The sequence below is a fragment of the Lithobates pipiens genome, unplaced genomic scaffold (genome assembly GCF_037356315.1).
Source record: "Lithobates pipiens isolate NorthernLeopardFrog02 unplaced genomic scaffold, aLitPip1_a1.2 Scaffold_19, whole genome shotgun sequence".
NCBI classification, from domain to species: domain Eukaryota; kingdom Metazoa; phylum Chordata; class Amphibia; order Anura; family Ranidae; genus Lithobates; species Lithobates pipiens.
The window spans coordinates 45,837,426-45,854,974 of NW_027507764.1; the positions used below are offsets into that span (position 1 = coordinate 45,837,426).

The window sequence follows — 17,549 nt, forward strand, 5'->3', positions numbered from 1 at the left end:
GACGGAACACCAGCGCCCAGTCGCAGAGTTCTGGGGTACACTAACTACATTCAGAGTTCAGAAGTGAGTTATGTATAGAGCGCAGTCATGGGCATCCGCAGAACTTTTTTCAGGGGAGGGCATCATTTTAAGGTCACCCATGCAATATAAAAAGAAGTACATTCTCTAGGCTATATTTATATGGGCATGGTATGCCTGGCCTCAATAATTTCCAATACAAAGTGACGCTGAATTATCTCTTATATAATGCCCCGTACACACAATCAGAAATTCTGCCAGCAAAAGTCGGTGCCAGTTTTTAAAAACAATTTGGTGTAGATTTCCCCTTCAAGATCATCAAAGCACAAGTCGCATACCAAAGTCGGATCGGTCAAGACGGCGATCCGATTTCAGTGATATTCAATGGGCTGAAGTAGGATCAAAGTCGGTCCAAAGTAGTGCAGGGAGCATTTTCAAAGTCGGACAGACTTGTGTAGGACCAGTTAAGACGACTCCCATAGGTGAAACATTGATTTTCACACATCATGCGACAAGAGCTCCCAATGTTGGAGCGTTTGTCGTACCATTGTGAACCCGACCTCACTCCGATACCCCTAAATAAAATAAAATGGAACCAATTACCTTCAGAAGTCACCTAATTAGTAAATAGAGTCCACCTGTGTGTAATGTAATCTTAGAATAAATACAGCTGTTCTGTGAAGCCCCCAGAGGTTTAGTGAACAAACAGCATCACGAAGGCCACACACCAAACAGGTCAGGGACAAAGTTGTGAAGAAGTTTAAAGCAGGGTTAGGTTATAAAAAAAAAATATCTCAAGCTTTGAACATCTCACGGAGCTCTGTTCACTCCATCATCCGAAAATGGAAAGAGTATGGCACAACTGCAAACCTACCAAGACATGGCCGTCCACCTAAACTGACAGGCCGGGCAAAGAGAGCATTCATCAGAGAAGCAGCCAAGAGGTTCATGGTCACTTTTCAGGAGCTGCAGAGATCCACAGCTCAGGGGGGAGAATCTGTCCACAGGACAACTATTAGTCGTGCTCTCCACAAAGCTGACCTTTATGGAAGAGTGGCAAGAGGAAAGCCATTGGTGAAAGAAAGCCATAAGAAGTCCTGTTTGCAGTTTACGAGAAGCCATGTGGGGGACACAGAAAACATGTGGAAGAAGGTGCTCTGGTCAGATGAGACCAAAATTCTGCCATAAAAGCAAAGGTGGAAAACTAAGACTGCATATCACCCTGAACCCACCATCCCCACCGTGAAACATGGTGGTGGCAGCATCATGTTGTGGGGATGCTTTTCTTCATCAGGGACAGGGAAGCTGGTCAGACTTGATGGGAAGATGGATGGAGCCGAATACAGGGCAATCTTAGAAGAAAACCTGTAATGCCCCATACACACAGTCTGACATTCCGACCACAAAATCCGTCTGATTTTTTTCAGATGGATTTTGGCCAAAACTTGTGTTGCGTACACACGGTCGGACAAAGTTGTTGGAAAGTCAGATCGTTCTGAACGAGGTGATGTCAAATATGTACGTCGGGGCTATAAATGGGCCAATCGGCCAATAGCTTTTGTCTCTTAGTTTATTCTGAGCATGCGTGGAACTTTGTCAGTTGGAATTGTCTACACACGATCGGAATTTATGCAATCAGATTTTGTTGTCGGAAAATTTTAGATCCTGCTCTAAAAATTTGTGCCTCGGAAAATCCGACAGAAAAAGTCAGATGGAGCCCACACACGGTCGGATTTTCCGACAACATGATCCGATCGCACATTTTCCGTCTGAAAATCCGACCGTGTGTATGGGGCATTAGGGTCTGCAAAAGACTTGAGACTGGGGTGGAGGCTCACCTTCCAGCAGGACAATGACCCTAAACATACAGCCAGAGCTACAATGAAATGGTTTAGATCAAAGCGTATTCACGTGTTAGAATGGCCCAGTCAAAGCCCAGACCTAAATCCAATTGAGAGTCTGTGGCAAGACCTGAGAATTGCTGTTCACACACACTCTCCATCCAATCTGACAGAGCTTGAGCTATTTTGCAAAGAAGAACGGGCAAAATGTCCCTCTAGATGTGCAAAGCTGGTAGAGACATCCCCAAAAGACTTGCAGTTGTAATTGCAGTAAAAGGCTGTTCTACAAAGTATTGACTCCGGGGGGCGCCATACAAATGTACCCCCCCACACTTTTCACATATTTATTTGTAAAAAACAAAATTTTTTTTTATCATTTTCCTTCCACTTCACAATTATGTGCCACTTTGTGTTGGTCTACCACATAAAATCCCAATAAAATACGTTTATGTTTTTGGTTGTAACATGACAAAAGGGGTATAAATACTTTTTCAAGGCACTGTAGGTGAGGGAAGTGGCCATTTGTATCATATCTTCTACCTTTGCGAGTATTCATTTTGTCATTATTTTGTCATTATTTGTTTTTACAATAAATCTCTGGTAATGCACTAGACGTTTGTGCCCTCCTGTGCTTTCTTAATCTGGGGAGAGCTGCATCAGCTGAGCAGTACTGACGGTACTCTGAGCACTGGGAGTGATTGCATGTTTTGTATGCCTATATTGTTTTATTGCAATGCACTCCAAGGTCGCATGGTTGGCATGATAAGGCACCCTACAAAGCCAGGCTTTTGGCCTTGCCTTTTGTCTGGGAATGTGTCGGGCAATGCCGCCCAATGGAGCTGGTGCAACAAGCCCTGATTCATCCTATTCCACATAATTGCGAGCCTACCTACCAGTGGGGGCTGGTGGTCTAAATTTTGGTGGGGGGCGGCAAATGGACCAGGCCCCCTCACTCGCCCCCCCCCCCCCCCCACAGCTCTCAATCCAATCACAGCAGCGATCCACTCCCACTACACATCCCCCCACCCCTGGTGCTCAATAGGCGGTGATACTTTCACGCCACCCCTCCCTGGTCGATCCATGACCTTACCTTATACTGCAGTAAAGGTGTTGGGAGGAGGCAGGGCCGGGACAAGGGGTGGGCAGGAGGGGAGGCTGCCCTGGGCACTGTGGTATCATGTCAGATGGGGGGGCACCGCAATAAGGTTGGGGGAAGGAGATTTGTGTTGAGAGGGGAAATTTGTCAGGGGATAAGAATTGTTCTAGAACACCTCCCTAAATGTCCCCTCCTAGGAACCTAGGAATTGTGATTTGAGGGGATTTGTGTTGGGAGGGGGAATGGTGGAAGATGATTTGTGCTAGGAGTGGGGGTTTGTACTAGAAAAGGTGGATGAGAGGAGATTTGTACTAGGAGGGATTTTTTTTTGGGGGGGGGGGAATTATGCCAGCTGGGATGATTAGAGGTATTTGTGCTAGGATGGGGGATTGGAGAGAATTTGTGCTGGGAGGGGCATTTGGAGTGGGGGCAGAGGATTTGTGCTCACAGGGAAAATTTGAGGGGTAGAGGATTTGTAATAAGAGGGGGGAATTTTTTTAGGGGGTGAGGTGGATTTGTGCTGGAGGCATATGGGGAATGAGAGGATTTGAGCTGGGTGGGGGGGGCAAAGATTTGTGCTGGGAAGGGGATTTCAGCCAGGGTGGATTTGTATGGGGAGGGTATGCTTGGAGAGTAAGCATGTAGATTGGTTCTCAATTTCTTTTTTAGGGGAGGGGACGTTTGCTGACTCATACATCAATTTGGCATGTTCGCCCTGGGCTCTAGATGACCTTGTCCCAGCACTGGGAGGAGGACGAGGTGGCAGTGCACTGCTGAATCCTGGGTAGGGCTCCTAGAAGAGACTGCTGCTGCCGGGGCCAATGGATGCTTCTCCGGGCCGATCAGGAGGCGGGTCCTGAGACCCATCCTAAGACTTCCGGCCAATCGTGACCCACTTCCTGATTGGCCCCGAAGGAGAAGCAGAAAGACATTAGCGAATAATAATTTGGTAATTTTACACAAGTGACAAATGTGCCCCGAGCCCACCATTTTTAAAGCCAATTAAAACCTCCGGCTCTAATCACGTGATTAAAAAAACCAACACCGACATTGAGATCCATGCATCTGGCAACGCGCGTGGAGATTAGGGGCCGGGCGCATGGATTATGGGGGCAGCGTCCCTGCGCCCTGTATGGACGGGCCGCCACTGCTACCTACATACTTTGTGCTGATTGGTATCTCAGTATCTTCTTATGCCGCGTACACACGACCGGTTTTTCCATCAGAATAAACTCTGATGTTTTTTCAGACGGAGTTCCACTGAAACGGACTTGCCTACACACGATCACACCAAAGTCCCATCGTTTAGAACGCGGTGATGTACAACACGTACAACGGGGCTAGAAAAAGGAATTTCAATAGCCAGTAGCTAATAGCTGCCCTTGCGTCATTTTTGGTCCGTCGGAACAGCATACAGACGAATCGGTGTGCTGATTATCAGTGCAGCTCCAACAGTGCCCATCAGTGCTGCCAATCTGTACCCACCAGTGCTGCCAAACAGTGCCAATCAGCGACGCCTATCAGTACCCATCAGTGTCACTTATCAGTGCCGCCTATAAGTGCCCTTCAGTGCCAGCTATCAGTGCCCTTCAGTGTGGCCTATTAGTGCCCATCAGTGCCGCATATCAGTGCTGCCTTATCAGTGCCCATCAGTACAGCCTATCAGTGCCCAGCAGTGCTGCCTCATCAGTGCCCATCAGATGACCGAGCAATTGTCATCAAGTGTGACAGAGCTGAAAGGTGAAAATTGGCCAGGGCAGGAAGGGGGTGAAAGTGCCCGGTGGGCAAGCAGTAATATCTTCAGGTAATATGTGCAATGGCATTACAGCCAATAGAGTTTACAGTTTTTTTTTGAGGGGTTTTATATTTTAAAGTTGAACTTGTGTTTGTCAAAAAGCAATATTTTTTTTTTTGTTTATCAAACTTGGTTTTATTTATAAAGACATTCGATATCATAACAGCTAAATAAATCTGTGTCTGTAGTGAATGTTCAGACCTTAATACCATAAATAATAACATGTTGTTATATTTTTACTCCAGGAGTATATAATGAGTTTGGCAATTCTAGAGAAATGCTTAAATAATGTATTACAATTCAACCACTTCACCCCTGGAAGGTTTTACCCCCTTAATGACCAGGCCATTTTTTGCGATACGGCACTGCGTCACTTTAACTGACAATTGAGCGGTCGTGCGGCATTGTACCCTCCTTTTTTTTACCACGAATTGCGCTTTTTTTTGTTGGTATTTGATCACCTCTGCAGGTTTTTATTTTTTGCGCTATAAACAAAAAAAGACCAACAATTTTGAAAAAAAAAAAAAAAACAATATTTTTAACTTTCTGCTATAATACATATCCAAAAAAAAAAAAAATATATATATATATAGGGGTTAACACTAGGGGGCAATCAAGGGGTTAACTATGTTCCCTGGGTGTGTTCTAACTGTGGGGGGAGCTGGGCTCACTATATCACCACAGAGATCGCTGTTCCCAATCACTGGGAACAGCAAATCTCCAAGATGTCTCCTGTCAGAATGGGGATCCGCATTATTTACATAGGCAGATCCCCGTTCTGCCTCTGTGTTCGCCGGCGGACATCGAGTCTGCGGGGCCCACGGGCCGCGCTCACGCGGTGTGCCTCCACAGTGTCACATGCATGGACCGGGGTACGGCAGTTTGCACTGTTGAGCCGGCCTTCCGCCGTGTACAGTGGCTGGTCCGCAAGTGGATATCTAAACCCATTCGATTTTAGTTAAATGTAGAAGATTTTAGTCAACTAAAATGTACTGGAGATTTTAGTTGACTAAAATACAATTAAAACTAAAACAATTCAGTTGACTAAAATATGGCTAAAAATAAAATGGCCTTTTTAGTCAAAAGATTATGATGAAAACTAAATGGAAATTTGATGTAAAAATTAACACTGTTGGGTGGTCTGATGGAAGGTCGCCTCTTCCTAACCTGGTAAATCCCAAAGGAAAATGCCGTATTCCTATTAAAGCTGAAGCCGTACTATTCTTTTAGAGTAAGTTCGGATCCATGCAAAGAAGACCACCAGAAATCCTTCTACATTGTGGAAATCACTGTACATGTGATCAGGAGGTTACATTGATTTGTGTTGTCATTTCAGATCTGAGTGATCAGCTGCTGGAAGTGGTGGGACTTGAAGGTGCGATGGAGATGGGTCAGATCTACACGGGGCTGAAGAGCGCCGGGAGAAGACTTGCACAGTGCTCTTCTGTGGTTATACGGTAATAACAGTTTCATGCTGTTAAATTGACAGATTAATCAGTAATTGCGACTGATTGCTTCTAGCAGAGAACCCACCGCTGGGAGGCAATTTGCACAGAGCTTCTCTGGGGTTATATGGCTGCAGTGCAAAGCAGATAGAGAGACTTTCAGACAATGCTCAGGGAAACTGGTACAAATAACCTTCCTGAAAAGAAGAAAAAACATCTGGGTAATGTCATTTTAACATGGCAGCCCGGTTGGTGAACGCTCCACCCAGTGGCCTCGCTAGGGGGTGGCTTTTGGGGCTAAACCCCCGAATCTGGGGACCATAGCCCGAGTCTCTGCAGGGGTCCTCAAGGGGAGGGAAGGCTCTCTGGGGACCCTGATGTAAGTGGGGGGCTCTCTGGGGACCCCGATGCAAGGGGGAGGCTCTCTGGGGACTCTGATTTAAGGAGGAGGCTCTCTGGGGACCCTGATTTTAAGGGGCAGGCTCTCTTGGGACCCCAATGTAAGGGGGGCTCTCTAAGAACCCTAATGCAAGTGGGGGGCTCTCTGGGGACCCAGATGCAAGGGGGAGGCTCCCTGGGGACCCTGATTTTAAGGGGCAGGCTCTCTTGGGACCCCAATGTAAGGGGGGATCTCTAGGAACCCTGATGCAAGTGGGGAGCTCTCTGGGGACCCAGATGCAAGGGGGAGGCTCTCTGGGGACTCTGATGTAAGGAGGAGGCTCTCTGGGGACCCTGATTTTAAGGGGGAGCTCTCTGGTGACACTGATGTAAGTGGGGGGCTCTCTGGGGATATACACACACACACACACATGTATATTACTGTATATACATGTGTATGCCCGCTCAAGCGTATGACTTTCTTTACTACACTGCTATGGGCTCTAGCCCCAGATCTTTTGTAGACCTAGCAATGCCCCTGGCTCCACCCAATAGGCGTTGAGAGAAATTTTAGACCATTGGCTAAACCAAATATGAGACTCCTCACCAGAAGGTGAACGTGTATCAAAAGAGATCCACAGTAATGGCCCACACTCAGTAATGCATGTAGAAACACTTGTTACATTACTCACAATATCTTGTTCAGATTCTTCTGCTTCATTACTGATATAAATCCATTTCGTCATTGAGTTTGCAGGTCAAAAAGAAATACCAAGCATGCATATCTACATAGTAACTTGTAACTGTTAGGCCGCGTACACACGCGGGGACTGTTCGGCCAACTTTGTCCGTCAAACATTTTCGGCAAACAGTCCGCTCAAAATTAGCATGGACGGACACACGACGTACGAACAGTTTGCTGAAACCGTGCGCGATGACGTGAACGGCACGTACGACGGGACGAAAAATACGACGTCCTATACACTGCATTATAACTTTCGGCGTGTAAAGCCTTTCTGAGCATGCGCGGAACTTAGTTTGTCGAACAAGCCTACACACGAGGGAACTGTTCGCTGAAACAAGGTTTCAGCGGACAGTTTTTCGGAAATTCCGAAAAACCTTGTTCAGCGGACTGTTCGCTGAAACTGTCCGCTGAACGCCCACACACGGGCGGACTGTCCGCCGAAACACTGTTCAGCGGACAAAGTTGGCCGAACAGTCCCCGCGTGTGTACGCGGCCTAAATCAATGCATTTTGGAGAGGTGACTCTGTCCTTCATCAGTATTAGCCCAGGCAGAACCTCTTCGAAATGTGTTGACAGTTGCAGGTTCCCATGTAGATATGCATTTGCCATCTCTCTTCCTGACCTTCAAACTCACAGGTCAAGAGTAAGCCGTGTCTTGTCACAAGACATACTCCGGGTTAAATCTGTTTCAGTAAGGGGGCTTCAGTTAGAGATACAATGTATCCACAGTAATGGTCTACAGTCAGTGTGACATGGAGGAACACTTGTTACGTTTCACCACAATATCTTGTTCAGATTTTTCTACTTCTTTACTGAAATAAATTCCACTTACATGTGGTCTTTGAGTTTGCAGGTCAAAAAAGAAAGACGAAGCATGCATATCTACATAGGAACCTGTAACTGTCAACGTGTTTTAGAGAGGTTACTCTCTCCTTCATCAGCATTAGCCTAGGCAGGACCTCTCTGAAATAAGATGACAGTTACAGGTTCCCATGTAGACGGCCTGTCCATAGAGGGTGCACAGGCGCCGCCTCCCCTATCCATGCATCCGGCCCCCCAATCTACATATCAGTGGCACTGGACCATGGATTTCAATGCGGGGGGGGGTGTTTTTTTGAAGCACCTGATTAGAGCCAGAGGATTTAATAGGCTTCAAAAAAGGGTGGCCTCGGAGCGCAGAACATTGCGCTCCGAGGCCACCCAGTTGTGTGACCATAGCAAATTAATTTTCACTATTTTCACACTAAAGTTCCTCCCCGCCAATCAGGAGGCAGGTCTGCAAAACCTTTTTCTCGATTGGCCAAAGTGTCAGGCGATCCCATTGGATGCCTAGCGGCGTTCTGGCGGAAGAGGAGATACACAGCTGAAGGAGCGGACACAGGAGCCACAGCGGCCGCTAACTGCACTCCAGGAGAGGACACCACAGCCCCGCAGGTAAGTGCTGGACCGCCTGGGGGGGTGTTTCAGTGCCACGCCACTGGGGGGGTGTTCTTTGTTTTCTACCCCCCCAAAAGAAGAACCCACAAGCCGCCACTGACGATCTGTCTTCCTGACCTGCAAACTCGCTGGCCATGAGTAAGCGGTCTCGCCACCAGACATACTCATGGTGAACCTATATCAGCAAAGAAGCTTTAGTCAGAGGATTAAACAAAGGAATCTGGTCAAGAAATTGAAGATGACTGTAACAAGTACTTTTGCTTTAACAGGTAACACTGACTGTGGTCCATTACTGGGGATACATTTTTTTTTTTTTTTGGATAGACAATTCAATTATCTCCCGATGAGAGGAGATATGGCATAGGGAATAAACAAATCAGTCTCAAGGAGTGTAAGAAGACATGGGGACACTCAATGAAATCGGAGTAGAGGCGGTTTACCCTGAAACTGCGTAGGGGGGTAAGGATATGGAATTCACTTCTACAAAGTCACAAAAGGAAGTATTGATAGTTTATAAAAACACGTGGACGGGTATCTTAGCAAACATAGTATACAGGGATTCTGGAAATTATTTTTGACATAAACACACACAGGTTGAACTTAATGGATGTCTTTATTCAACCTTGCCAACTATGTAACAGCCTCCATACTTCTGGGAAGGCTTTTCCAAAAGTTTTTGGAGGCTGTCTGTGGAAATCTGTGGCAATTCAGCCAAAAGAACATTTGTAAGGTCAGGTGTTTGTGTTGGATGAGAAGACCTGGCTCACAATAGGCATTTCAGTTCATCCCAAAGGAGCTCAGTAGGGTAGAGGTCAGGACTGTGCTTAAAGTGGTTGTAAACCCTTACAAACCACTTTGACCTACAGGTAAGCCTAGATTAAGGTTTAATACATCCTATACGGTTTAGGAGATATTTGCCCGAAGACAGGCACCACTGTCTACGGCGCATGCGCCGTAGACAGCGGCGCGCAGGCGCACTGAGCGCGGCATTTCCAACAACGAAGCTGCCGCGCGTGTCGGCTCCCGTGCGCATGCGCGGGAGTGATGTCATCGCGGCTCCGCCGAATGACAGCGGCGGAGCTGCGAGACCCCACCGAAAAGATGGATGTGCCGGACTACAGGGGACAGCGGTGACTTCGCTGGCTCCTGTGTCAGGTAAGTGACACATAATGGGCTACTATGCGATGCATAGTAGTCCATTATGCTTTGCCTTTGCAGGGAATGAAAGAGGAAGTAAACTCATCAGGGTTTACTTCCTCTTTAAGTTCCTCCACACCAGACTCTTCAAACCATGTATGGATCTGACTTTGTACACAAGTTCACAGTCATCCTGTAACAGAAAAGGGACTTCACCGAACTGTTACCACAAGCTTGGAAGGGCACAATTGTCGCTGATGTCTTTGCATGCTGTATCCTTGAGGCCGCGTACACACGCGGGGACTGTTCGCCCAATTTTGTCCGCTGAACAGTGTTTCGGCAAACAGTCCGCTCGTGTGTGGGCTTTCAGCGGACAGTTTCAGCGAACAGTCCGCTGAACAAGGTTTTTCGGAATTTCCGAAAAACTGTCCGCTGAAACCTTGTTTCAGCGAACAGTTCCCTCGTGTGTAGGCTTGTTCGACAAACTAAGTTCCGCGCATGCTCAGAAAGGCTTTACACGCCGAAAGTTATAATGCAGTGTATAGGACGTCGTATTTTTCGTCCCGTCGTACGTGCCGTTCACGTCATCGCGCACGGTTTCAGCAAACTGTTCGTCCGTCGTGTGTGGCCATGTCCGTCCATGCTAATTTTGAGCGGACTGTTTGCCGAAACTGTTTGACGGACAAAGTTGGGCGAACAGTCCCCGCGTGTGTACGCGGCCTAACAGTACCCTTAATTGGAAACAACCTGAACTCTATCATGTGTTGGGGTTGTTACTAAATGTTTGGCCATATAGAGTAGATTTTAAAGGTTGAAAACCAAGTAGTCATAGCTTTGAAGCCACTTGGCAGAGCTAAATACCTCTCTGGCACAGCACAATACCAACAGGTTTTCCACATTCTGTGTACAATTAAACAACTAGTTCAACTACTAGTTTAGAAAAGTTCAGTGTTTAACTGTTACTAGAGATGTGTACAACAGAAAAAAAAAAATGTTTTGTATTTTTTTCTTAAGGTAATCATTTTGTTTCGTTATATTGATTATGTTAGAATGATTTGTTTTTGTAATTTGTTATGTATATTCGGAAATTTTTTCATATACTGTATTTGTTATTTTCAAATCAATTTGAATTTATTCTAAATTCAAATTTTGGAAGACGGCTATTTTATTCTATTCTATTTTTATTCTATTCTATTGTTTTCTTTTCTATTCTGTTCTTTTGTATTTTATTTTATTCAGTTTTATTCTTATTTATTCTATTCTATTCAGTTTTTTTTCAAATCTATTCTATAAACCGTTGTAAGTAGGAATCATCTTCTTATTGTATACCTTACTGTGTTTATTGTAATATGTTTCCATTTCAAATTCTAATTAATTTTCAATATCAACTTCATTTTCAAATTTGTAGACATGCGCACTGCCGAAAAATTAGTATGTTTTAGTTTCATTTGGGGTTTTTTTCATTTTTTTTTTTTTTCGTTTTTCAGATCATTCGTTATGATCGAAATTCGTAAATTCAAAAATTTGTAAATTAGTCAATTAGAAAGTTGGAAAATCTGGAAATTCGTAAATTCGAAAATTCAGAAATTCAAAAATCCAGAAATTCAAATAAGAAAAAATAAGAAAGAAAATCCAGAAATTCAAAAGAATGAAAATCCGACAAAATTCTAAATAATAACTAACTAACTAATAATAACTAACTAACTATTAAATTATATGTATTGGAATTTCCAATTTGGCTGTTAGTGAACGTAATGAATACTAATTTATCCAAAGTTACGAATTATCTAAAATAATGAATGTTGCATCTAAATAAATGGAATGGAATGAATAAATAATAATAATAAAATGTTTTAATTATTATTATTGTTATTTATTATTATTATGTTGTTACATTTCATTCGTTTAGACACGGCATTTGTTATTTCGGACAATTCGTAACTTCCGATAAATTCGTATTTGTTACGTTCACTAACAGCCAAATTTGAAAGGAAATTCAAATATCTATAATTTAATAGTTAGTTATAGTTAAGTTATTATTAGTTAGTTATTATTTCAGATTTCAGAATTTTTGGGTTTTCGAATTTTCTTATTTTCGTTCTTATTTTCGTTTGAGAGATTTGAGAGATTTCGGATCTTTTGAATTTCCAAATTTTTACATTTCCGAATTTTCAGTTTTCTGGATTTTCAAATATTCTAATTTATGAATATTCGGAAAAATTTGTTAAGTGGGTTTTGGCTAATGCGGATATTTCCGAATGAACGAATTTATCAAAGTTAGTTAAAAAACTAATTGCACATGTATAGTAATTTGTTTCCTCATAATATACTTTGGATTCATTGAAATACTTTATTATTGTGATTTGGAAATTCAGTTACATCTGAATCTCCAAATAAAATTTGAAAATTTAGTCCGAAACAAATTGCCTATGTCTAACTCTTACCTGCATTTTTTTTTCCGAAGGACCAGCAAGTCACTTCCCATGCAGATAGATGGAGAACCTTGGATGCAGACACCATGCACAGTAAGTAATTATCATTATTTTTGGCATATATTTGTGAACATAATCAATGTATAATGGAATACCAGCCAAAACTGTTTTATCTTTGGATTGGAGAAAGTTTGGAACTTTTGTCAGGTCTTTATAGTCATCTGCTTCCCGTTAAGGTAATCTCTGCAGAAAGGTTACAACAGCAAACAATTTTTTTTTAATGTCTGTTAAAGTCCCCAACTTCCCCATATGATAAGGTGTAACAGAATTTTGCAAGCAAAGGTGAGCTCATGTTGGACAGCGCTGGCCACATGATTGCACTGAACAATTCGAATATTTTGAAGGCTCCTCTCTTCCGGGACGGTGTCCTGGAACAAAGCAGAGATTCTCATTGGTCAGTAAGGTCATGTGACTGATGAGCACTCACCATTGCAAAATGTTGCTATAGAGTCTTCAGCATCATTATACCAGCTGGGGAGGACATTGAAAGAGGAGGATAATCTAAAGCACGTGCAGGGTTCAGGGGGGTGTTGTGAATTAGCTTACCTTTTCATTAAAAAAAAGGCTAATTAGCCCTTTATATCCACCAGATGCATTCAAGGTGCATCAAAGCAGATGTTGGGCAAAGCTTTTTAGGCAGCCACATTTTATTTTATTTTTTTACTTTCAAAAGGTTTTAATTTTCTTGAAACAAAGAGAAACTTTTATACAGAGAAAAGAAGAACATCCATGGTACAATAATGGAATGTGCATTACAAGTCATGGGAATGCCGAACAGAAACAAAAGGTAGAGATTTAAGTGAAAATCCGAGAACAAACAATTTGAGTTACGAATCTCCTAAGATTTGTAGCAGACTTGTAGATTGCCCGTCTCCCACCTAAACTGTTGCTACAGGCTAGAGGCTCTTAGTTAGCGGCATAGCCCCCCACCAGGGACAAGGAAGGAGTCAAGGGGCATCTGCACCCCCGGCACCCCTAATGGGAACATGCTGGATCGGACTTCCGCTTCCCTCGGTCCTCCCCGGGGAGGGTCTCCTCACAAAATTTTTAGTCGCTCCTGGGGATGAGCCCTAGTAAGATTCCAGTAGATGTAGGTGAGGATCCCGGAGTGGGAGAGAGGATAGCAAGCTGAAGAGGAAGGAAATGTTGAGAAGAGTGAGGAGGGACAGGGGAAGGGAGTAAGTTTCATATAACAGGGCTTTGGTCTGGGCTCTGGTTGGGATGAATTCCGGGGATAATGGAGATTCCCAAGAATAGAGCCCGAGGTTCCCAGATAATTTCAAACTTGTGTACTGAGACTGTGAGGATACTAGCCAGTTTTTTATGAGCCATAATCCAGGAAACTTTCCTTTTGACTGCCCTTATTGAGACTGAGGGTTGCTTCCAGGCCTTAGCCAGGGTTATTTTGGCTCCTAACAGTATAAAGTGTATCAATTTACGGTTACATTTGGAAATCATTGGGATATGTGCATTCAGTAGTGCGATCACGGGAGACCTGGGGATCTCGCAGCCCCAAACCCCTCTAATGAGGTTAAAGATCCTCCTTCAGAAGGACCAGATTCTAGGGCATTCCCACCACACGTGGGTAATCGTGCCCAATAATTGGCATCCTCTAAAGCATAAGGGATCAACTTATCGGTAAATCATAGCTAGTCTAGCGGGGGTCATGTACCACCTGGACATGACCTTTATGTTCGCTTCCATTAGGGAAATGTTGATCATGCCCTTAAATGCAGTGGATAGAGCAGACTGCCAAGTCCCCAGGTTCCATTGGAATTGAAGGTCTTCCTCCCAGGCTAACATATATGGGGATTTTCTCGAAGGCTGGGAAAGTGACGCATAGATGACTGAGATGCCGCCCCTCTGCTTCATGGCTTGACCATACCAAAGCTCCTAGGTTTTGAATTTGGGAGGTTTCGGGTTTATCTTTCCAGATGCTGTGGAGGAAGTGATTGATTTGGTTGTACCGAAACCTATTCTCCCTATCCATGAGAGGTTTTGTTTAGACCAGGACTTTATGTCTTGTTCCAGTTTATGAAACATGGGAGGATAATTTCTGGCATATAGCGTGTCAAATTTAGAAGTAAGGGAAATTCCTAACTACTGATGGATGAGTCATTCCAGTTGAATTGGTTCAGTTTCAACAGGGTGGCCATCTCGGGGGCGGGGGAGATGTTTAGGGCTTGAGGTTTGTTATAGTTGACATGAAGGCCAGAGATGTTCGCAAAGGAGGTGAGAGTCTTACACAGGTTGGGGAGGGAGGTTAGAGGCGAGGTAATTAAGAAAATTAGGTCGTGGGTGAAAAGACCACATTTGTGTACCTGGGGACTGCATGAAACCCCTTTGATATTAGGACTTTCTCATGTTGCTATTGCTAGAGTCTCTATAGCTATGGCGAATATCAGAGGTGAAAGGGCAGCCCTGTCTCGTACCTCTAGCAATGTGGATTGGGGGGGGGGGGAGTAGTAGCCTTGCAGGCGTATTAGTGCTGTGGGAGAAGAGTAGAGAGCTTTCATAATTCCTAGGAAGCGGTTTCCAAAACCCCAATGCTACAACAGCGTGAAGATATATGGCCAGAACACTGAATCAAATGCTTTCTGTTTATCTAATGAGAGCAGCATTCCCTGTTGTCTAGTTCCCCTAGGGCCAGTTGGATTGTAGGATTAATACTATATCTATAGCTCCTCTGGTTTGGGGCCTTGTCTCCCCGGGATAAAGCCCACTTGATCCTTATGAATATAGGAATTTATAAAGGAGGTTAGTCGGTTAGCTAGAATTTTAGTGAGGATTTTTATCGGGTTTTGGGATGACAGTAATGAAAGCTGTATTCAGGTCAGGACCGAGGGGGTCGCCGGACAATTTGGCGTTGAGGAATTTTGCCATATAGGGGGCAAGAGTATCTGAGAAAGCTTTGTAGTACGGTACTGATAGCCCATCAGGGCTGGGAGCGGAACCCCTCTTTAGGTTTTTAATGACCTCCAAAATTTCCTCTACTGTGATGGGTTTTTCCATAATGGTTTTTTGCTTATCAGAGAGTGTGGGAATAGGGAGGGTTTCGAAGGAATTGAGATATGGTTGCCCTGCAAATTGGAACTTTAAAGTTTATTATAGAAGTCCCTGAAGGCTACTAGGATTTTGGTGGGATCAGATGTTATGGAATGACTATGAGTTCGGATCTTGGGGAGAGAATGAATCCTCGCCCTGGAGGAAAGTTTGGTGACCAACATCAAGCCGAATTTATCTGAGAATAAAATTTGGCGCCACTCCATCGGATCTGCTTCTCAGCTTGTACTGTGAGGGAAAGGTTCAGCTCCAATCTAACTGTGTCTAATTGGATTATAGCGATTCCCGAGGGATCCCTTTTGTGTTGAGCCCTTAGGGACGAGTATGCTTATTCCAGTCTAACTATATCCGCTTTCCTCTCTTTTTTTATTTGAGAGGCAATTTGGATGATCTTTCTCCATATGGTGACTTTATGAGCAGCCCACAACATCTCCGCTGAGGTATCACCAACATTATTCAGAGTAAAAAAATTCTAGTACAGCATTTTTGATTTTCGGTGACCCTAATGGGGTTTGATAAAATTGATTCATTTAGCCTCCACTGAGAATTTTTGGGGTGGTGAGAAGTTTTAAGGAGCGACACGGTCACTATTGAGTGGTCTGAAAGTGTGGTGTCTATAATTTTGCAGCTGGAGACATTGAGTAGGTGGTGTATGGACATGAGAATGTGGTCTATCCTAGCATAAGAGTGACGGGGGCTAGAAAAATGAGTGAAGTCCCTCTTCAATGGGTTCAACTCTCCCCAACCATGTGCCAGGCCTTGTGAGTGGACTAGTCTAGCAAATTTGAGGCTGGCCCTGGTTGGAGGGGTTAAGCGTATTTTGGATGGGTTGGACTTATTCAGCCCTTGATCAAACATCATGTTGGAGTCCCCTCTAAGTATGGGGGTCCCCTCCAGGAGGGGGTTCAGCTTTGCCCACATTGATTGAAAAAATGTATGTTGGCCCTTGTTGGGGGTATAATAAGAGACAAAGGAGAATAAATGTCCATCTATGAACACTTTATTAACAAAGATAAATCTGCCTTCCCTGTCTTTATAATCAGCCTGCCAGGAGAAATGATAAGTTCTGGAAAATAGAATAGCGACACCTTTAGACCTTCCCTCTGTCTTTGCCAGGTAGAACAAGGGGTACTGATAGTGCAGGAATTTGGGGCTGTACTGATTAGTAAAATGGGTTTCTTGAACCATGATAACATCTAGCTTGAGGGAACTGTAGCTATTGAAAATCTCTCTGCTTTTGAGGGGGGCGTTTCAGACCTGAGCATTATGTGTGGGCCTGGGAGCTTTAGCCATGGAGCAGATGTAGGAGTATGCTGTCTTGCTCTGCGTCACTTACCGTAGGATGAACCTTGTATCGATTGCTAGCAAAGAAGAACCAACCAAACTGTAATACTGTAAACTTAGGAATCTTGTGATGAACCTGAAAGGTGACTTAGAATAAAACAAATATTAATTTCCCCAGGGGATATTTGGAGACAGAAGAAAGGGAAAGAGGAGAGAATGATTGAGTGAAAGTAAGAGCAAGGAAAGATGAAGAGGCTATAGAGAGCATCTTCAGTAAGTTTAGACCGGATCCTTGGGGGAAAAAACAACAACCTCCAGGAACCGTGTCACACAAGTAGTGTTTGGTCCACTAAGGATGGAGAACCTATCCTGCAGAGTCTAGGGAGTCTGAGGAATAAGTGGAGGCACATGCCCAGCACCCAGCACTAAGGCACCTTTTTGTACATAAAAATAACTTTGAAAGAATTGAACACAGGGAGAACACATTCATTTGAGAGGAATTATATATATATTGTACCCATGATAATTTCTTTGTGGTGGAACCCAGCCCACCTCACCCTCCAGAAGGTAGGGAGGGGGGTTCCAGATGTGTTACATAGTCCTTTTTGGAGCCATGTTAGGGCTCACCAACCTAAAAGTCTCATCTTTTTGCTAAGGCCATCATTTTCAGGGGTCTGTTAATAGCCCATACAGTAAACTTTACGGAGAAAACAGTTCTCCAAAAAAGCGGAACCCAGGACCATCCAGGTCGACCCGGAACCAGAAAAAAGGGGGAAAAAAATCAAAAACAAACTATTTCTGACAAAAGTGTCCATAAC

At 44.1% G+C, this 17,549-nt stretch overlaps 1 protein-coding gene across 1 annotated transcript in view; it reads left to right on the top strand.

The window, feature by feature from the left end:
* The window catches only part of DGKB (diacylglycerol kinase beta), a 662,201-nt gene that overhangs the window by 595,381 nt on the left and 49,271 nt on the right, over nucleotides 1-17,549 (top strand). Inside the window, exons 22-23 of the mRNA XM_077490704.1 lie at nucleotides 6,087-6,207; nucleotides 12,357-12,417. Of these exons, the coding sequence (XP_077346830.1) occupies nucleotides 6,087-6,207; nucleotides 12,357-12,417 (182 nt within the window). The remainder of the gene's footprint in view (nucleotides 1-6,086; nucleotides 6,208-12,356; nucleotides 12,418-17,549) is intronic.